This window comes from Notamacropus eugenii, chromosome 2, assembly GCF_028372415.1.
Source record: "Notamacropus eugenii isolate mMacEug1 chromosome 2, mMacEug1.pri_v2, whole genome shotgun sequence".
Taxonomy (NCBI): domain Eukaryota; kingdom Metazoa; phylum Chordata; class Mammalia; order Diprotodontia; family Macropodidae; genus Notamacropus; species Notamacropus eugenii.
In genome coordinates, this window is record NC_092873.1 from 322,421,073 (window position 1) to 322,443,652 (window position 22,580).

The following is a 22,580-nucleotide window of genomic DNA, read 5'->3' on the forward strand; positions in this document are numbered from 1 at the left end:
AATGCCCATGTATTTTAGAGTTTTTTAAAGTGAAGGCTATGCTTTTTTCTTTATTTTATTGGGAGAAACTTTATTACTTTATTTTTAAAACGTTTATTCTAAACTCACCAAATAAATGAGTATTTTCATATACAAAGTAGACAGAAAGAGAATTGCATATGAAAATGTGAATCTTAATTCAGTAGAGCCTAACTTTTTAAAAAATGTCTACAATAAATTCAACATGAAATATTCAAAGCTGTCCTGTAGTGTTTCTTTCTGAACTTTCTTCTCTTCTATGCATTAAAACATAATTCAATGATCTTTCTTCTGGGCTTTTTTTTTTTGGCCATTGCCGTTCACAAATTCCTAAGTCAGAAAAAAAATTTTTTCTAACAAAAAACCAATTGAAACAAATTCAAATGTTGTGCTTGTCTAAAAATGCATGTCTCATTCTGCATACTTTATCTTAAGTCTACTGGAATCCTACTGGTTATTGCACTGATCAGAGAGAAATCTTAAGTCTTTCAAAATTGTTTCTCTTTTTAATGTTATTCTATAAATTGTTTTCCAGGTTGTTCATTTCATTTTGCATCAGTTCATATAAATCTTCTCAAGTTTCTCTTATATCAACCCATTTCTTATGACACAATAAAATTCCATAACATTGATATACCACAATTTGTTCAGCTATTCTAAAACCGATGGGTACTTCCTCTACTTTTTCAGTTCTTTGCTATAACAAAGTATTGTAGGAAAAATTTTTGTGCACAGGGGTCTGTCTCCCATCCCTCTTTATTGAACTCTTTGGAGTATAGTAGTAGTGGGCCATTAAGTCAAAATATTTGCATAGTTTAGTAATTTTTTTCCTGGATACAGTTTCAAATTGCTTTCTAGAAAAGCTCCATCAAGAATGCCATCATGTGCCTTTCCTCCCTTAGAACTTCCAAGAACTGTCATTTTTGCTAAATTGACTGGTATGTGGTATGTCAGGTATTTTCATTTGCATTTTTCATTATCAGTGATTTGAAGCACTTTCATCACATACTTGAAAGCTATCATAACCTGTCTACTGGAAAACTGCTCTTCTTCTTATGTATTTGAATCAATTCCCTATCAAAAATCCTGATATCTTGGATGACTATTGAGCAATAAAAACTATAATCAATAGTTATTGAAGAAATGATTAAATATTAATGAGGCTAAATAATTTAATCCCAAAGAATTGTTGAAATAAAGCACAAATCCTTGAAAACAGATAATTTCATTTAAAAAGTGAAACATACCAAAATTTTTGGAATGCAAAGTAACTGTTAGTGGAAAATTTCTATCTCTAAACATTTCCATCACTCAAAAAAAGACTAAGAAAAAGAAGCTAAACAAGGGGGAAGGGTAGGGGTGACAGTTCATACCTGAACCTTACTCTCATCTGGAGTGAAGAATATGCTGACCCACAGAGCTGGGTACAAAAATACATTTCCCTCAACAAGAAAACTGGAGGGAAAAGAGAGAAGGAGAATTAAAAGGAAGGTAGAATAAGGGAGGAATTAGTCCTACTCCTAAGTAAACTAAGGACATACAAAAGTCCATACAAAAAGGACATGTTACTAAGGACATACAAAAAATATTTGTAGGGATTGTTTTTAAGTAGTAAAGAAATAGAATTAGGATGTCCAGTAACTAGGGAATATTTTATTTAAATGGATAGAATACTATTGTATTGTAAGAAATTATGAAATGGATGATTTCCAGAGAAATCTGAGATTTGTATGAGCTGATGACTGAAGTAAAGAAAATCAGGAGAACAATTAATACAGTGATTGCAATATTGTAAAGGCAAACAACCATGAAAGACTTAGGAATCCCAATTAGCATAATGGTCAACCATAATTCCAGAGGAGTAATGACAAAAAAAAAAAATACTAACCACCTTCTGTAAGAGGAAAAAAACTCAAGAAGGCAGAATAATGTGCGTGTATATGCACAGGTGCGCATGTATTCCTTTTGGACATGACTAGTGTGGAAATTTGTTTTGCTTGACTATATATAACAGGCTTTGTTTAAAAAAAAACAATGAAAAAACATTCTCAGTTTCTTTCTCATTTCTCCATTCTTAATTGGAGGATGGTAGGGAAAGGAGGTGAATGGGCAGATTTTTGCTGATTGAAAAAAATAAAACAATTAAAAAAAAAGAATGGATCACTGAATTGTGGATGCAACTAAAAAAACCTAGAAAAGCACAAATAACAAGTGAAAATAAAAAACAACACTAAATTAATAAACTAGGAGCTACTTTAAAAAAATTAAAAGATCAAACTAAATTGTCAGTGTCAAAAATGAAAAATAAAATCACAACAAATGAAAAAAAGAAATTATTAGAAATTATCCCTATTTTACAGATGGAGAAATTGGGGCAAAAAGAGGTTAATGACTTGCCCAGACCTGACTCCACAAGTCCAAGGTGCTATCTGCCTCTAATTATTTGATAAATTAGTATTAAATATATATATATATATATATACACATGATATGTACATAATAATATTAATAATCAAATAAAAGTTAAGTATTATTTTGTATACATCAAGTGCTACCTATAAGACAAAAGAGTAATAAAAAAAAAGAATTGGAAAAAAGAACCAAAGTTACAAAAGATTTAAGGCAGAGGTTCTTAACCTGGGATCCATTAACTTGATTTTTTTTTTTAATCTTGACAGTTATTGAAATAATTCAATTCTTTTGTAATGCATTTTATTTTTACTCACTTAAATACATTATCCTGAGAAGTGGTCCATACGCTTCAACAGACCAAAGGGGTTTGTGACATACACAAAAAAAGGTTAAGAATCTCTGATTTAAGGGGAACTTCAGAGAATCAGGAGTAGTAAAAACTACTATGAGTATGAGGCACTATGGACTAAACTCCCTAATACCTTACAGGTGAATCAATGTGTTTTGTGATAGGAAATAGAAGAACTGGAGGTCTTTTAATGGGATAGAGAAACAGAAAGGAACTGCCAATGCATCCCTATTAAAGAGAAAGTAATTCCTAAGAGTCTCTCCCCAAGGAGGAGGTTGTAGAAAAATGAAATGCAGTCAACATAGGGGGAAGGAACTGAGAACAAAAGCCTGGAAAAGGAGGGACTTTCTAGTTGGGGAGGGTTACCATAGAAAAGTTTGTCACTGGAGAGGAGGTATGTGCCTATAGTAGAAGCCAGTGACCAAGTGGTGAGTTTAGTCTGGAGATATTTTGGAAATTGGGAGGTTGCCTTCTCTAAGAGCTGTGCCTTCATGAGCAAGATCACTCCAAAGCTCAAGAACTTTGGTGACCAGGTCAGATAGTGGTACACTCAAAATAAATAAAGACAAAGAAAGACAACTTTGAGGATAAGTGAAGATCAGTTTGGCACTAAGCTTATTAAGTTTTGAGGTGTAATGCCAGCAGGATAACTAGAATGCAACTGGAACGGTGGGGCTGAAAGCACCAGCGAAAACTACATTTTATCTTTTGGCATGCTGTATGAAAGCTATCCATCCTTGCTACAAGTCAAATCCAGTAAGGGACCCCAGTCCACACCCCTACAAGCTAATAAAGTTAGCTGACAAATGTGAAGAAAAATAAGCAAGAATCCTTTTCTCTCTGACTGGACTATACCTATGATCCTTTAGGAACATAAGATCACCTGTATAGCCCCTACCTTTAAAACAAAACCTAGGAATGCTTGAAGAAAAGATGGCTTCTCTCTTTTCCAATAATTCAATGCACGCTGAAAACCTCCAATAAATGAAAGCTATGCTATCATTGTAAAAATCTATCTTAATCAGTATTAATGTTAAAGAGTTTCTTTTGTGCCCTCTGTAAATAATATTTAGTTCTAATACTACACTTATCAATCAACATTCTTCTAAGTATTTTGCCAACATACACATCTTTCCCATCCTTGGAAAGCTGTTTGGTAGCATTTATCCTCAAACTTCCTAATAGGTGAAACTAAGGAACAATGAGACACCAATTTAATTCAAACATTCATTAAAATAACACAATTAAAGGTTTCACTGGAATACTGTACAATCAAAGTCTCCTGACCCCTGGTTAATACTCCTAGACCTTAATTGCTATTTTCAAATAAATTTTTCAGTTGAAAATAAAGAGGAATGGCTGGTAAACAGGAAATGGTGAGGTGGGAGATTTCCAGAGAAAGAAAGAAAATAAAATTTGTGGTTACTGGTAAAGATGCTGCACAAAGTATGCATCTGAGAGAAATATACAAAATATGAGATTAGTATGGTAGCAGAGTCTCAGAAAGTAGGCCTCAGAGTACAACTGAATTGGGTTCACATTATCTGTGTGGCCAAGTTACTTAATCTTAGTGCCCCAGGCAACTTTCCAAGGACAGGTACTACACAGGTGGAAAAAATTTCTTCAACCAAGGGCTTCTTTCTAAATGAATGAAATCATAGGAACAGACAAAAACAATAAACTAGCACTGAGCCTGGCCTGTTTCAACAGAAAACCTATTAGTCTAGAAATCCTAACACCTGAATTTGAGTATTGGTTCCATGACTTGAGCTTGGGAAAGTTATTTAAATTCTATACCTTAGTTTTCTGATCTATAAAAACAGGCATAATTGTATTTGCACTATGTATTTCAGAGAGCTATTTTGAAAATCAAATGAGAATATATATATAAATGAGATTTGATTCTATTTATCTTCCACAAAAGTTTTAGGCTGCTCTTTCACTGTGACCTTGGATCCTGGAAGATTAAACTAGTGTCATCCTATCTCTGGCATGTTCTATCAATCTTAAAGTCACAGCAACAGATTTAATTCCCCCTAAATAAGAAGAGAACCTTATTAAGTAGGCTAGCCAGTAGGTGATGAATTCTTTGGAAATGATTTGCTTAAAACAAAGGACAATTTTAAACAGCCTTCAGTCCTGTGTGGCCCCTTTCTACTTCTGCCATAACAGTGGCAGAGGGGCAGAAAGGTGTCAACAGGTACTAAAAATAACTTCGGTTTTTAAACCATTTATAAACGCTTACAACTTTTATTCCACACGTGGGTTCTTTGCCTATTGGTCAATAAACTGATATACCTTTGGAAGAATTAAGACCACACCAATGTTAATATTCTTACCATAAATGAAAAACAAACAAAAACACCCTGATGGTTCAAATAGAAGGAAAGTTCATGTATCCTTCTTAAAGAGGGAAATAAAAGACCTTGCAAGAGTTAGTTTCATCATGTGTCCAAGGACAATAAGAAATAATGTTTCATTAGACCCTTGGTCCTCTAATGTTACAATGTTCATGATGAATATTAGCTTTTGACAAAAATAACTACAGCCTATGCATCAACATCTGTTTCAGAGAATGAGGCAAATAAATTGTACAAAGAACATGATAAGATCATCCAAGCTTGAAATCACAACAAAAAACCAGAATATAAAATTTTCTCAAAAACTGAGAGGAAAAAAGTATTCTGTGATTTCTTTTATGTGATAAATATAACGTTAATATGTAAACCAGTAAAGGATAAACCATAGAACAATACCATTAGTGAATATAGTTTCAAAAAATTTAAATAAAATTCTATCAAAGATACTACATCAAAGAAATTCATCACAACCAAGCTGGATTTATATATCAGGGATGCAAAGATGTTGTTCAACAATAAGAAAACAATATAATTATATTAAAAACAACAACATATATGATTTATCTGAATAGAAGCAGTAAAAGCCTCGGATTGCTTCAGCCAACAAACATTTCATTTCTTTGCCAAGTTGAAAGATACAACACCCAAAAGCAACCCTGGTTTAGGATAACAACAGATTTGTATAACATTATGGACTATAATGAAGAAGATCACTCTGTAGAAAGCAGAAAGTTGTACAGGTGAAATCAAAGTTAGATGAAGTTTACCACGAGACCCAAGCAAAATCACATCAAAAGATATAACTGGAAGCATATGGAAAATAGATTTGTCAGTATTTCTAAAAACAGTCTTTAAAGAGGTTTCTTTCTTTAAAAAAAGTGGTGTCTTTTATTATATTTACACACACACACACACACATATATAACTATTATTTATAATACAAAGAAAAAGATCAAAGCAAAAGAAGTCAAAACACCTGAGTCAGTGACCACCACTGTAAGGAAGTGATCTCATCCGTTCTTTGAAACTTACTGTTCCTTAACTTACTTAAACTTCTTTTTCCAATATGTTCTTCATGACTTCATATGTATAATTAATATCATATTGTTTACTTTCTCAAAGAGGGAGAGACAAGAAGGACAGAATGTGGAACTCAAAACAATTTTTAAGTGGTAAATTTAAAATTTTTTAAAAATAATTTTTAAAAAAAGGAATGCTATTTCCATCAGCTGAACTCAGTTGCACTGTTTGTTATTATGTATACTGTTCTTTTCATTCTGCTCATATCATACTCTGCACTAGTTCATACAAAACTCATTTCTTTGAATTCCTTCTATTTGTCATTTCTAAATGCCTAGTCCTCAGTACTATTTCCTGACACTGTCAAGATGGCTACCTGAACTGACCCTGGCTGCCCAGCTCTATCACACCTACTCCAGAAAAATCCTCAAGTTCCCACCTGACCAAAAAAGATTGTTAATCGTTACATTCTAAGAAACTATAATGATTATCTTCCCTTCCACAAAAAGGGAAAAAGGAAAGAGGAGTCCTTAAGTTAACTGAGTTCCAGGATGCAACCAGTGATGTGATACACATAGCTTGAGAAGCTCTGTGCTGGAAGCTGGAGTCAAGAAGAACATTTACAAGCTGTGTGATTCTGGGCAAATCATCTAACCTTTATATGCCTTGATTTCCCCATCGGCAGAATGGAAATAACAATACCACCTACCTCTCAGGGTAGTCGGTATAACTACATTATGAGATCAAGATCTTGTTGTTATTGTTATCATTATTACTGTTATCACCATCGCCAAGGAACTACAGTCAGGATAATATAAAACCTGGCAGCTTTTACTAAAAAATGAAAGATCTTAGAATACAATATTTCAAAATGCATAATGTGTAGGCTTAAAACTAAGAATTCTGAGGCAGCTAAGTGATATAGTAGAGTGCTGGAGATTCAGAAAGACTTGAGTTCAAATCGTACTTCAGATGCTTACTAGTTTTGTGACCCTGCTTAGTCACTAATGTCCCTGCCTCAGTTTCCTCATCTGTAAAACAATAATAATAACACCTACCTTTCCATGAGGATCAAAAGAAATAACATATATAAACCATCTATGTGCTATATCCTATTAACAATAAATCATCCTACAAAGGTATGGGGGAAAATGCAGCCTTTAAAGGAAGGGAAGACTTTCAAGCATTTACGATATAAGGAGCAAAGCTGACTATAAACCTTGAAAAGCAAACACAAGAGTGCTGGCATATTCATAGCCACCATAAAAGCTGTGACTATCACAATGGGGCTACACATACACGCGCACACGCACGTGTACACACACACACACACACACACACATACACACTGTTCCTACACTTACAAATTTTCAAACATTTTCATTTTTCTTATTATAATGATCTGAAACATGCAAAATGATCTATTTTCATGGTTGATAACAGTAAAACCACTTTTTTTGATACTCATCTTATTGCTTAGTATGTTATATTAGGAAATACTTAAACACTCAATCGATAAGCATTATTTAAGCACCCATGTACCACTAAGAAGAGTGCCAGGTGCTAGGAATATATGGCCCTCAAGAAGCTTACCATCTACCAGATAAATTTAAATATTATATAGAAATTGTTTCTCTTTTACTCAGGAACCCTGAAGGTCTTCTCCTCTCAGCTTGATTTTTTTTTTTTTTGATTAAAGGGGCCATTCCTTAAGTAACTATTTAAAGAAACCTATTCACTGGATGGGTGTATCTCACTCAAAGTGAGAATGCAACAGGACCTTAGCCTGAAAGGGCCAAGACCTCCCACTGCATCCTGGGCCACCTGCAGGCATCCTGATGAATATCATGCCATTGGACCCAGGGGGCTCAGGAGAAGAAAGTGAGGTTGGTGACCTTGCACAGCCCTTCCTCACTTAAATCAAAGTCAACTGCAAGTCATGTCATTACCTTGATGTCATGGCCCTCTTGGAGAACAAAAGACAAACACCAAGGACAAACACAACAACAACAAAAGAGCACGTACATATTTACATATAGAAAAGTAAATACTCTTATTTTTCTAGCACTTTCCTCCAAGGAAACTCTTCCCAAAAGTATCTTTCAAATACTTTTACTTCTCCATTTTACCCATTCCACTTTAAAGGGATTACTGGCTCTATTTTGTAGATGAGGAAGGAAGAAAATAAAACAAGGGGAATTATAGTGAAATCTGTACAGTGCTTTCAAATTTGCAAAGCACTTAACAAGCATCATTTGATTTGATCTTCCAAAATCACCCTGTAAGGCAGGTATTCCAAGGATTATTCTCATTTTACAGATGATGAAACTGAGGCTTAAGCTTAACCTGAGGGTCAAGAAGTTGCTCTTCTTGAGGAGGGGGAGGAGGGGAGAAAAAGAAAAGGTAGAGAGACCAATTTGAACCCTGGATCTCCTGTTTCCAAGTCCATTGCTCTTTACACTCTATTATACTGCCTCTCTAAAAGTCAGAAAGAATTTTTGATTTAGGACAGAATAGGTTGTAGAATCCTCTTCTTTTATAATTTTTAAGAAATCAGGACCACCTTCTCATCAAGATTTGAATGTGGGTGGCAGAACCAAGGTGGCGGAGTAACAGCATCGACTTTCTAAAGCACTCCCCCCAAGCCCAGCCAAATATCTATTAAAAATGACTCAACAAATTCTGGAGCTGCAGTACCCACAGAATGATGAAGTGAAGCAAATCTCTAGCCCAAGACAGCCTGGAAGGTCACCAGGAAATGTCTGTCATGCCACGTTGGCAGCAAACTGCAGTCTAGTGTGGGCCTCAACAGCACAGAGGGGAACTGAGCAGGATTTGGGGAGACTCACACCTGTGACTCTCCCTCCACCCCGACTGGAAGCAGAGGACTACCTTGACAAAGAGCTCAAAAGTCAAGTAAATGGCTGGGGAAATGAGCAAAAACCAAAAAAGAACCAGATTATAGAATCTTACTTTGGTGACAAGGAAGACCAAAACATGCAAATAGAAGACAACAAAGTCAAAGCTCCTCCATCCAAAGCCTCCAAGAAAAATATAAATTGGTTTCAGGCTATGGAATGGCTTAAAAAAGATTTTGAAAAACAAGAAAGAGAAGTAAAGCAAAAATTGGGAAGAGAAATGAGAGTGATAAAAGAAAATAATGAAAAATGAATCAACTTCTTGCTAAAGGAAACCCCAAAAAATGCTGAAGAAAATAACACTTTAAAAAATAGACTCACTCAAATGGCAAGAGATCCAAAAAGCCAATGAGGAGAAGAATACCCTAAAAAGCAGAACTGGCCATGTGGAAAAGGAGATCCAAAAGCTCACGGAAGAAAATAATTCCTTAAAGATTAGAATGGAGCAGATGGAAGCTAATGACTTTATGAAAATCAAGAAATTATAAAACAAAACCAAAGGAATGGAAAAACAGCAGACAATGTGAATCTCACTGGAAAAACAACTGACCTGGAAAATAGATCCAGGGGAAACAATTTAAAAATTATTGAACTACCTGAAAGCCATGGTCAAAAAAAAGAGCCTAGGGGTCATCTTGCAAGAAATTATCAAGGAAAACTGCTCTGATATCAAGTATTATGGAAATACAATCAGGATAATACAAGATCTAGCAGCTTCTACATTAAGGGATCAAAGGGCTTGGAATATGATATTCCAGAGGTCAAAGGAACTAGGATTAAAACCAAGAATCACCTACCCAGTAAAACTGAGTATAATACTTCAGGGGAAAAAAATGGTCATTCCACGAAATAGAGGGCTTTGTCACATAAAAGAGGCAAGGAAAAGCTTTTTCAATGGAGGGGAAGGGGAAGAGGAAGAGGTTATAAGGAAAAAGTGAACCTTACTCAGCACATTTGGCTTAAGGAGGGAATAACATGCACACTCAATTTGGTATGAAAATCTATCTTACACTACAGGAAAGTAGGGTAGAAGGGGATAAGTGAGATGTGGGGGGGATGATAGAAGGGAGGGCAGATGGGAGGAGGGGGTAATTAGAAATAAACACTTTTGAGGAGGGAGAGGGTCAAAAGAGAGAACAGAATAAATGGAGGGCAGGATAGGATAGAGGGAAATATAGTCTTTCACAACATGACTTTTATGGAAGTCTTTTGCATAACTACACATGTATAACATATATTGAATTACTTGCCTTCTCACTGGGGATAGGTGGGGAGGAAGGGAGAGAAGCTGGAAGTTTTAAAAATATGTTAAAAATTGTTTTTACATGCAATTAGGAAATAAGATATACAGGTAATGGGGTATAGAAATCTATCTTCCCCTACAAAAAAATAGAGGAGATGAAAATAAGGGAAGAGAGGGGTGTGATAGAAGGGAGGGTAGATAGGGGGAAAGGGTAATCAGAATGCACTTTGTTTTGGAGTGGGCAGAGGGGAGAGATGGGGAGAAAATTTGGAACTTAAAATCTTGTGGAAATGAATGCTGAAAACTAAAAATAAATAAATTTCTAAAAATATTTGAATGTATGTAGTCATACCCAGAGGTGGCGGGGTAGGGTTAATGATCTTGGGAGTATCTTACTGTTCTTGGATTCAATGAATCTCAGATGGGAGAATAAATGAACAGGTTAGAGAGTATATAATTATAGAACTAAAAAAGTCAAAAGAATACAGATTTTTGACTTGGAAAGGATCTCAGAGGTTATCCCTCTTGTTTTGCAGATTGGGAAACCAGGCCTAAAAAGATTTAGTAACTTGCTTAGTCATAAAGGCAATAAATAACACAGCCCAGATTAGAATCCAGGTCCACTCACTTCAAGTTCAGCACACTGTCAACTGAACTATATTACATCCTAGAGAACTAGATGATTCTTTCAACTCCTTCATTTTAGAGATGAAAAAAGAAGAGATATGACTTCTCTGAGATCATACGGCAAAGCTAGTAGAAGAGGAAGAAGGAGGACTCAAGTCTATTGAATCATAATCAATTTCTCTTCTCTAATCCAAGACTTGCACCCTCACATACAAAAACTTCTCTCTTCTACCACCTTACCTGGGTGATGCTCCCCAAGCCCTTGTAGAACCTGCAGGGGGTGGACACAGACATTGTTCTTTGAGTAGATGATCTCCCCATCCAGTACAGAGGGAGGGCCACTGCTGCCACTGGGGTTGAGGGTCAGGAGGTCAGAGGCTTTTGAGGAGGCTCGTCGAAGGAGTCGCCCCAGAGACATTGCCAGGGGAATGTTTCCATTATCCAGGAGAGCTTCAACCCAGAACGAGTGCCAAGTAAAAGATCTGCCTCAGGGAGAAGAACAGAGAACAATAAAATAAATTTCAAATATTAAAGACTTTTTTCAAAGGAAAATATTGACAGTCTTCATAATTTAGTAACTGTTCCTTATTCTCTTCAGAAACATCAGTACAAGGTTTTTAAGCCTATCTATTAAGGCTTCCATGAATCAAAGCTATATTTTTTCCTTCCCTGGATAAAAGCTAATCACAGCTGAAGGCATTTTATTTAAAGCTACAGCCCATAAAATTCCCAGGTTTCCCATTTGCTGAATTAGTCTCTCTATGAGTTATTTGTTCTTCTTCTAAACCAGCCTTACAAACAAGTTCCCCTTCTACTTTGAAACTTTTTTCCCTTGATTTCTGATACTATATTAATGTTGGTTTTTATACCTGAAAAAGTATTCTTCTCTTAATCACACAACATTCCCTTCTTCCTCCCATATCCTAGCAATAAGATCTGTCCAAAAGTAAAATGATCTACTTCATGAGACAGTGAGATCTTGCTGAGAAAGCTAAATGAACATTTGTTGGGGATGTTTTTGAAGGGGCTGCCATTTAGAAGTGGGTTGGACTAAAGGGTTGTCCCTTTCAGCTCTGAGATTATGATTATTGTAAACTGTATAAATAATCGTAAATTTTCTCCAAGCCTTAGTCTTTGGTGTTCATGTTTTTCTTTTTACTTTCTCTCAGGGGTCTCATCCATTCTCAAATATCACTTCTATAAAGCTCATTTTTTATCTTTACCTCCAGCCCAGATACCCCTCAGTTGCATCTCTCTAACTGCCTACTGAAATTTTCCCTTGTGCATATTCAGCAGTTCTACCCATCTTTCATTTCGTTAGGTTGATGGAATCATCATTCTCTTTGTTATGTGGAATCAAATTCATGAATTTCTCTTTCTCTCAATTTATGTATCTATCAAATGCAGGGATTGAACTAGACAATTGATAAATTTCATTCTGATCCTAAATCCTATGATTACTCAAACAAATTTAATTCAATACACATTTATTAAAGCACTTACTACATGAAAAAGATTAAAACTATGTTAGGTACTGAGGATACAAAGTAAAAAATGATAACTCCTCAAGGAACTTACAGGGGGTTGGGGGTTGGGGGGTGGGGATATAACACATAACACAGATAAGTATAAAACAATGTAGGAAGATTGATGGATGCAAGAGAGATTCAAAAGTATTTTAGGAAAATTTCATATGACAGAGAATACTTTTAGCTAGGGGCATTAGGGAAGGATTCAAAGATGTGTCACCTGAATCAAGGCTTAAAAAAGGTGATTCTAAAAGGTAGAAATGAGGAGAGAGTACTTTTCAGAATGGGGAAAAGAGGAGGGAATATGTATAAATGCAAAATGGGAGAAAGAATATTTAATTTAGGGAAAGTATATTTCATTTAGTTGACTGGAATATAGAATGTGTAAAGTGAAGCAATGTTAAATAAGACTGGAAAAACAATTTGGAGCTAGACTATGAAGGGTCAGGTGAGAAGTTTGCTTTTTATCCTAGAGGAAACGGAAAGCCAGTCCACATTTTTGAGCAAAGGAGTACTATTAATGATTTGGACAAGATGGGCTGGATAAAGAAGAAAGAAATTTGGAGGCTATTACAAATTGCCCAGGAGAAAGATGATGACATGAAACAAGGGTGAAAGCTGTAAGAATAGAGAGAAGATGACGTAGACATGGTATGTTTGGAGTGAAAGAAAAGCAAGTCAAAGATTTCAAATCTATATCACTGAGAAGGTGGTGATACCATCAACAGAAATAGGAAACCTGGCAGATTCACCTGGGGAGGTGTTATTTCCTAACACCCCAGTTATTATTATTCCTCCTTTCTTAAAGAAATCTGTAGCTGTCTTATAGTCTTCTTCATTCTAATCCATACTCTTTTATTCGGGGATTTAAAAGTTGATGTTTCCTCAAATATCATAGCTTCTCAACTCCCTTGATTTTCATCTTCACTCCACTTCAGTCACATAGAATGCATTCTTGATCTCATTATTAATAAACCATAAAGCATTTATTAAATGCCTATTGTGTGTCACTGAATGGATACAAAAGTACAATAACACAATTCATACTCACAAGTAATTCACATCTTTTAACTAAATTTTTCAACTAAATCAATTTTCTCTCCCTCCCACCCAGCACCAACTACTGAAAAACAAAACAAAAAACTTGTAACAAATGTGCAAAGTCAAAAAACCAAATTCCCACATTTACTAAGTCCAAAAAAATGTTTCTTTTAGAATCCATCACCTCTATGGGGAGGCAGCTAGTTGTGCAGGAAACAGAGTATAGGGCCTAGAGTAAGGAATACCTGAGTTCCAACAGCTTCAGACACTTGCTAGCTGTGTAACCTTGGGCAAGTCATTTAACCTCTTTCTACCTCAGGTCCTTCAACTGTAAAATGGGGATAGTAACAGTACCTACCTCCCAGAGTTGTTGTGAGGATCAAATAAGATAATATGTGTAAAGTACTCAATGAAGTGTCTGGTACATACTAGACATTATATAAATGTTAGCTATTATTATTAGGGAGAACCAGAAAATTGATACCATAAAAGTTCAGAGAGAAGAGAGCATCCTGGGGGAAAGTGGTCAACCTTAATTCCAATGACTGAAAAAAAAAACCCCCATCAGATTTGGTAGTTAGATAATTGGGTTGGCACAGTCAAGATGGTGGAGAAAAAGCAGGAAATTGCTTGCCTGGGCTCTCCAAAAATCTTTTTTTTAAAAAATGCCTCAAAATTAAATATGGACTAGCAAAACCTACAGAAGGGATGGGGTAAACCATTTTTCCAGTCCAAAACAACTGAAAAGGACTGCAGGAAAGGTCTATGTCACTCAGGTGAAAGGAGAGCACACAGCAGCATAGGTGTTATCTGGGAAAGCAAGCAGGAGACCCTTAGGCCCAGCACTGATCAGAAACCCAGGCTGTATTTACTGGCACAGCAAGTTAGTGGCCAGGCCCAGCAGGTCCAGTAGGTCTGGGAGCCCTGGTGCAACAAGCAAGCCATCAGTCCTGGAGGCCTCCATGTAGCAAGTGAGCATCCAGGCCCCTGGTTCCAGGAGCAAGAAGCATGAGATGGTTCCCACTGTATTCCAGGGGCAGGACACAACTTTAGAAGTCACAATATAGGCTGGAAAATGAGAAAAAAAAATAAGAAAAAAGAAAGCTCTCACTATTGAAAGCTACTATGGCAAAAGGGAAGATCAAAACACCAACTCAGAAGAGGGCAACAATATCAAACACCTACATGCAAAGCCTCAAAAAGAAATATGGATTGGTCTCAGGACCAAAAAACTCCTGGAAAAGATCAAAAAGGATATTAAAAATCAAATAAGAGAGGTAGAAGAAAAATTGGGGAAAGAAATGAGAGTTAAGCAAGACAATCATGAAAAATGAATCAACAGTTTGGAAAAGGAAACAAAAAATGGAAGATGTACAAAAGTTCATTGAAGAAAATTCCGTAAAAAGTAGAACTGGCCAAATGGAAAAGGAGATACAAAACCAAACTGAGGAAACTAATTCCTTAAAAATTAGAATTGGGCAAGTGGAAGCTAATGACTACATGAGACAAAAAGAATCAAACAAAATCAAAAGAATGAAAATATAAAAGAAAATGTGAAATATCTCATTGGAAAAACAACTGACCTGGAAAACAGATCAAGGAAAGATAAAATTTAAGAATTATTGGACTACCTGAAAGGCGTGATCAAAAAAAAAAAGAGCCTGGACAGCATCTTTCAATAAAAGTCTTTGAAAGAATTCACCAAACACCTCCTGAAAAAGATGCCAAAATAAAAACTCCCAGGAATATTATATTCAAATTCCAGAACTTGCATGTCAAAAAGAAAATACTGCAAGAAACCAGAAGGTAACATTTGAAATACTGAGGAGCCACAGTCAGGATTACACGAGATTTAGCTGCTTCTATATTAAAGGATCAGACGGCTTAGAGCATAATATTCAAGAAGACAAAGGAGCTTCGATTACAACCAAGAATCATCTGTCCAGCAAAACTGAGCATAATCCTTCAGGGGAAAGAAATAGACATTCAATGACACAGAGAGGACTTTTAAACTTTCCTGATGAAAATACTAGACTGAAATAGAAAACTCTATTTTTAAATATAAGACTCAAAAGAAGCATAAAAAAAAGCATAAACAGAAAAGAGTAAACAAGGTATTCAATAAGGTTAAATTGTTTACATCCCTACAAAGGAAGATGATACTTGTAACTAAGAATTATAACACTATTAGGGCAGTTGGAGTATACATAGAAGGTACAGGAATAAGTTGACTTTGATGGAATGATATTAAAAAAACTAAATGAGAAAGAGAATTGCACTGGGAGAAGAAGAGAAGGGAAAGGTAGAATGGGATAAATCATCTCACATGAATGGATGCAAAAGACCTATTACAGTGGAGGGGGGCAAGTGAACATTATTTTGAAACTCACTCTCATAGGGAGTAACACACACTCAATTGGATAATCTTTCTTACCATATAGGGAAGTAGGAGGGTAGAGGGAGAAGAAAAGAAGGAAGGGGGTTGATAGAAGGAAGGGCAGATTGAGGGAGGCAATGGGCAGAAGCAAAACACTGGTGGGGAAGGATAGGATGAAAAATAAAGATAGAAGCATAAACAGAGGGAAAATAGGATGGAGAGAAATACATAGTAATCATAACTGAATATGAATGGGATAAACTCACCCAATAAAACAGAAGCAGATAACAGGGTAGATTGATAACCTACAATTTTGTTTACAAGAAACACATTTGAAGCACAAAGACACACACAGAGTAAAGGTAAAAGGCTGGGGCAGAATATATTATACTTCAGCTCAAGTAAAAAAAAAGCAGGGGAGGCAATTCTGATTTCAAAGCAAAAGCAAAAATAGATCTATTTAGAGAGTTAAGGAAGGAAACTACCTCCTGCTAAAAGGTACCACAGACAATGAAGTAATATTAATATCAATGCTAAACATATATGCACTAAATGCTACAACATCCAAGTTTCTAAAGAAGTTAAATGAGTTACAGGAGGAAAGAGAAGGTAATACTATACTAGTGAGGGACCTCAACTTTCTCAAAACTGGATTAGATCTAACCACAAAATAAACAAGAAGTTAAGGAGGTGAACAGAATTTTAGAAAAGTTAGACATGATAAACCTTTAGAGAAAACTGAGTGGAGAAAGAAAGGAATATACCTTTTTCTCAGAGTTACATGGAACCTACACAAAAGTTGACTGTGTATTAGGTAGGGCATAAAAACCTCAAAATCAAATGCAGAAAGGTAAATGGATCCTTTCTAGATCATGGTGCAATAAAAATTACATTTAACAAGGGGCTATAGAAAGATAGATTAAAAATTAATTGGAAAGTAAATAATCTAATTCTAAAAAATCAGTGAGTCAAAGAACAAATCATAGAAACAATCAATAATTTCAGTAAAGAGAATAATAACAATGAGATAACATACCAAAATTTATGGGATGCAAACAAAGCAGTACTTAATGGAAATTTTATATTTCTAAATGCTTATGTGAATAAAATACAGAAAGAACAGATCAATGAATTGGCTGTGCAACTAAAAAAAACTAGGAAAAGAACAAATTAAAAATTTCCAATTAAGCATCAAACTGGAAATCCTAAAAATTAAAGGAGAGATTAATAAAACTGAAAGTAAAAAACCACTGAACCAAAAAATAAAACTAATAGATGATTTTATGGAAAAAAACAATAAAACAGATAAGCCATTAGTTAATTTGATTTTAAAAAAGAACTGTATGAAGTAACAGCAATGTTTTAAGAGTGACTTTGAGCAAATAAGTTATTTTGACCATTATAAATACCCAAATTAAGGATAAAGGACATATGAAGAAAGATATTATATGTATTCAGAGAAAAAATTAATAAACAGATCTATAAGATAATTTTATATATATCTATACATATATATTTCTCTGTATCTAATAGTAGCCCTTTAGGGGGAGGGGAGGGAAGAGAAAAAGGTACATGGTAATTTTGTTGTGCATGTGAAAGAAATAGTAAGTTGCACATAGTAGATCTGTGGTTTCATATGCAATCATTTCTTTATTATACTATGTTATGGAAATGCTTGTTTTATTCCATAAGTTAAAATAAAATGTAAAAAAAAGAAAACCATTTTACCAGTATCAAAAATGAAAAGGGTGAAATCATCACCAATGAAGAAATTAAAGCAATACGTAGAAGCTATTTTGCCCAACTGCATGTCAGTAAATATGACAAAGTGAAATGGATTAATTATTTACAAAAATATAAATTGCCTAGATTAACAGAAGAGGAAATAGAATACTTAAACTCCATTTTACAGAATACTTTACTCAATCTTAGAAAAAGAAATTGAAGATGCCATCAATGAACTCACTAAGAAAAAATTCCTAGGATCAGATAAAATCCAAGTGAATTCTACCAAACATTTAAAGAACAATTAATATAAACTGTCTGGAAAAATATGCAAAAAAAGGAAAACCAAATTTTTTTTATGATACAGATATGGTGTTTATAGCTAAACCAGGAAAAGCCAAAACAGAGAAAGGAAACTACAGATTAATTTCCCTAATGAGTATTGATGCAAAAAATGTAAATAAAATACTAGCAAGGAGATTACAGCAATATATCACAAGGCTCATGCACTGTGACTAGGTGCGATTTATATCAGGAATGCAGGGCTAGTTCAATATTAGGGAAACTATCAGCATAATAAACCATATCAATCACAATAACAAATCACATGATCATCTCAATAGATGCAGAAAAAATCCAAAATCTTTGACAAAATACAACACCCATTTCTATTAAAAACACTATGAGCATAGGAAAATATGGAGTTTTCCTTAAAATCTCATCTGGCTACAGTACTTTGGAATTTCTCCAGAACCTCATATTGGGATGATCTCATCAGTCCCATAAGATCTTATCAGCCTTAATACTGACCTCATCACTACCCTCTGCCTTTTTGATTGGAAGGGGTGGGACCATGAGCTTCAACTGCCAATGAAAAAGAGAGCCCAGCTCAAACATTCCACTTCTCACCTGGCTTTAATTTGAGACTTCTATGATTGGTTTCTCTACCATGCCCCAGCACTTAATACATTCTATCTCCTCCCCTTTTCAGCTTCCTTTTGTTTCCTCTTCCCCCATTAAATCATAAGCACCTTGAGGGCAAGGACTGTCCTTTTTTGTATCTGTTCCCCTAGTACCTGGCACATAGTAGGCATTTCATAAATGTGTATTGACTATTGACTAGAAGAACAAAAACTTTTAAAAAACTGAAAATGGTGCTCTTGTGGGGGAAAAAATAAGGAGAATAAACATTAGAACAAGAGGTGCAAAACAAACTCCCTGGAAAAAAGGGGGGAACCAAAAAAGAACCTGAGCCCAAAGATTTGAAGAAATAAGGAAAAGTACATAAAGCCCAAAAAACTGAAAAATTAGAACAAGGTGTGTATGTAGTATAAAAAAAAAAAAACAATTAACCTGGACTTTGCAGAGACAAGATGGTATAATGGCAGACAGCAATTTTTTGCCCAATTCACCAGAGACAACTCTCCTCCACAACAACCTAAGAAAAGTGTCAAAACAAATTCTGATAAGGAAAGCCAAGAAAAAGACAATGCTCCGCAGGGACTATAAGGAGGCTGAGACTTGAACACTGGGCCAGAAAAAAAGAGATCCCAGGGTACCTCTGAATCAGCGCTGAGAAGGGGCAAGGATGGGGGGAGGTGCGGCCAGCTAGCAGTTCTGTCACCCATTACACAGTTCCAAGGTGGAGAGGAGCAGTCATGAGTAAGAAAGGACCTAGCTGTGTACAGAGCAAGGAACAAGTTCCAAAAACTTAGCTAAGTGGCTTCCAGCCCAAGAGCAAAGGGGAGATACAATTCTAATGTTTAGCTCTATGCATAAGGCTACAATGAAATAACCAGGGCAGGAAACCAAAATGGAGCCAAGCAATTCAGTCGCTCTCAACCTTTCCTCCTTGATATTGTCTTCTTTCTAGGTTTTCAGAGTACCACTCTGTCCTGGTACTCCTCCTGCCTATCTGACCTCTTTCTATCTCCTCTGCTGGATCTTCCTCCAGATCACATCCTCTACATGTAGATGTCCCACAGAGTTCTGTCCTAAGGCCTCTTCTCCTCTATACTACTTCACTTAATAATACCATCAGCAGCCATAGATTTAATTACCATCTCTTTGCTGATGATTTTCAAACCTAGCTAACTGGGTAGATTTGGGTAGGGACTGTCTTTTGCCTCTTTTTGTATCCCAGCTCTTAGCATGGTGCCTAGCACATGGTAACTGTTTAATAAATTTTATTGAAATTCAGCAGACATTTCCAGTTCCTTCCTCAATGCCTTTCTCCTAAGACTACATTCCATCTTTCCTGTATATATCTTTCATTATCTCCCTCAGAATGTGAGCAATCTGAGGATAGGGAATAGTTGTAAAGCATGCTGCATAATGTCTGCACTACCTAAATGTTCAGATTGATTGATATGGTCTCTAAAAATGCCCCCACTACCCCAGACCAGGTCATTTCCCATGGAAATGATTTTCATAACCATCTGGAGAAAAATTAAACAGAGTGGTTGGGATTAAAACAGTTAAAATCAAAATAAATTCCAGCTTTGAAGTTGGATCTCTTTTATGAAAGAGAAAAAAAAGCAAAAGAAGTAGTAATCAGGCTGTTAGTAATCAGCTCTCCTCCTCAACTCCATTCCCTCAACTTTTTCCTTACTTCCTCTCCCTCTTCCTTTATCTCTGACCTGGTCCAGTTAGCCCTTCTTTAGGTAGCCTGGTATCCCATAAACCTCCTCCCTGGGGGCTCACAATTTTGGTGCCAGACTTAGAACATACACAACTAGAGTTAAACCTTACTGCAGCACAAATGATTCACCAGACTCATCCTTCCTAGTAGCAGGGTCTATAGGCATGCACAACTATTCCTGGCCATACTTTCTTTTACTCTTTTCTTTGAGATTCTTGATCTATCAGGTAAATGTTAATGGTATTTTGTCTAGTTCTATAACATAATTCCTTGGTAGTTTGATGTGGCATTAATCCATTAATTAATTTAGGTAGTACCATTTTTAGACTAGCATAGCCCAAACAGGAGCAATTAATGCTTTTAATAGAGTTTCCCTTTATTTCTGTAAAGAATGTTTTGGATTTACAGCTATATAAAAATGTGTGTTACTGGGCGAAATTCCAAATTTTTTATGCATTTTACAGTTATTTTGTGTGTTGTTTTTCCCCCCTATCACTTCCTGGTGAGTGTGGTTGGTAATATACCTAAAAGTTCATATTTCAGAATCAGAGACTTTCATATTCTGATCGTTTTGTAGGTAATATACGTAAACACTGATTTTTTTGTGCTTTTATTTTATATTATTCTACTTTATTGAATTTATTGTTTAATTAATTTTAGTAGGATTCTTTAATAATCATATCATCAGCAAAAGTGAAAACTTTATTTCTTTGCTAATGAGTATTCATTCACTCATTTTCTCTCTCTTGTTTTACTGCAATTGCTAGTATTTTTAGAACTGTATTAAATAATAGTGTTGATAACGGATACCCTTGATTTACTCCAATCCTATTAGAAAGATCTTTAGTATTTTTCCATTACAGATAATGGTTTTATTTTGGCTTTAGATAGTGTTAGATAATCCACTTATTCCTGTTTCCTAGTGTCTACAGCAGAGGCATTTAACCTTTTTTTATATCATAGGTCTGTCTGGTGATATCTATGGACCCCTTCTCATAAAAATGTTCTTAAATGCATAAAATACATAGGATTGCAAAAGGAACTAATCATGTTTAAAGATAGTTATCAAAAATTTTTTTTAAATTTTCAAGGATCCAGATGAAAAATCTCGAGTCTAGAGAAAGAGAATTTCCCTTAATGAGTGCTTTTGATGTACCCCAGTCACTGACACATTTCATCTGAAATTACCCGTTTTTTCTGATTTGTTCTTTGATACCTATGTTTATAGTCTCCATTTAAGTCTGAATTCTTTCTTCTTTGTTTGACTGCCAAACATACATTTTCCTAGAAGACTATTTTATAGAGAACTCACAAGGCAAGAGCTCACACAGAGGTCAGAAGCAGCAATTACAAAGATACTGTCAAGGTCTCTCTGAAGAACTTTGGAATCAATTGTGAGACATGAGAGATAGTGGCACAGGACAGATCTAAGAAGGCACTGTGCTCTATGAGCAATTAGAATTGCAGCAGCTCAAAAGATATGTGTGCACAAATTTATAGACATCTCCACTCCAAATGTTCACATGGATTATTTGTGCCCTACCTGTGGTAGAGCCTTCCCAGCTTGTTTGTATTCATCTGATCAGCCACAGACACACTGTACTTTGAGCTCAACATAGCAATGTCATTTTGGTACTCTTCGAGCATGAAGGACAACCAACCAGGTGATGATAATTTTTATTGCATTTTGATCAGTAAAGGATGTATTTAATAGTTCTATGTTTCTGCATTTGATGGGTTCTTATCCCTGAGCACATGATCAATTTCTGTAAAGGTGCCCTACACGGCTGAAATATGGATATTCTTTTCTCTTCCCATTCAGTCATCATCAGATATCTATAGGGTTTTTTCCCCCTAAATTCTACTCATGTTCTTAACTTTTCTGTCTTTTTGGTAGATTTTTTTTTTTTGAGTATGAAAACAGCATGAGATCCTTGACAATTGTGATTTTCCTAACTATTTCTCCTTGTACTTAGATTAATGTTTCTTTTAAGTACTTAGATGCCATGCCATTCAGTGCTTATAGATTAAATACTTATTTTTTTTTTTATGTTACCTTTAAACATAATGCAGTTTCCTTGCTTATCTGGTTTACCTGTATAGTGTTACTGTTGCCTTGTCTAAGATCATGACTGTCACCTCTATTTACTTGAAATAACCTGAGCTGTAATAAATTTTACTCCAGTCTCTCATTTTAACTTTCTGGTATGTGTCAAGCATGTTTCTTATAATAACCTATTGAAGGATTCTACTTTCTAAACCAGTCTTCTACCCTTCTCCATTTGAGCCATAATAAACATGAGGAGAATGAGTAACAGTA

The 22,580-nt window shown here is 35.4% G+C and overlaps 1 protein-coding gene across 5 annotated transcripts in view; it reads right to left on the bottom strand.

Annotated features, from left to right (window-relative positions):
- Positions 1–22,580, bottom strand: part of TBC1D16 (TBC1 domain family member 16) — a 130,033-nt gene that overhangs the window by 72,629 nt on the left and 34,824 nt on the right. For 3 of the 5 annotated variants that reach the window (XM_072645223.1, XM_072645220.1, XM_072645222.1), the window contains one exon: positions 11,188–11,429. In XM_072645223.1, the coding sequence (XP_072501324.1) occupies positions 11,188–11,365 (178 nt within the window). In that variant the 5' untranslated portion in view covers positions 11,366–11,429. Of the gene's footprint in view, positions 1–11,187; positions 11,434–22,580 lie in introns of those variants that run through there. The other 2 variants (XM_072645221.1, XM_072645224.1) reach the window with 2 other exon arrangements.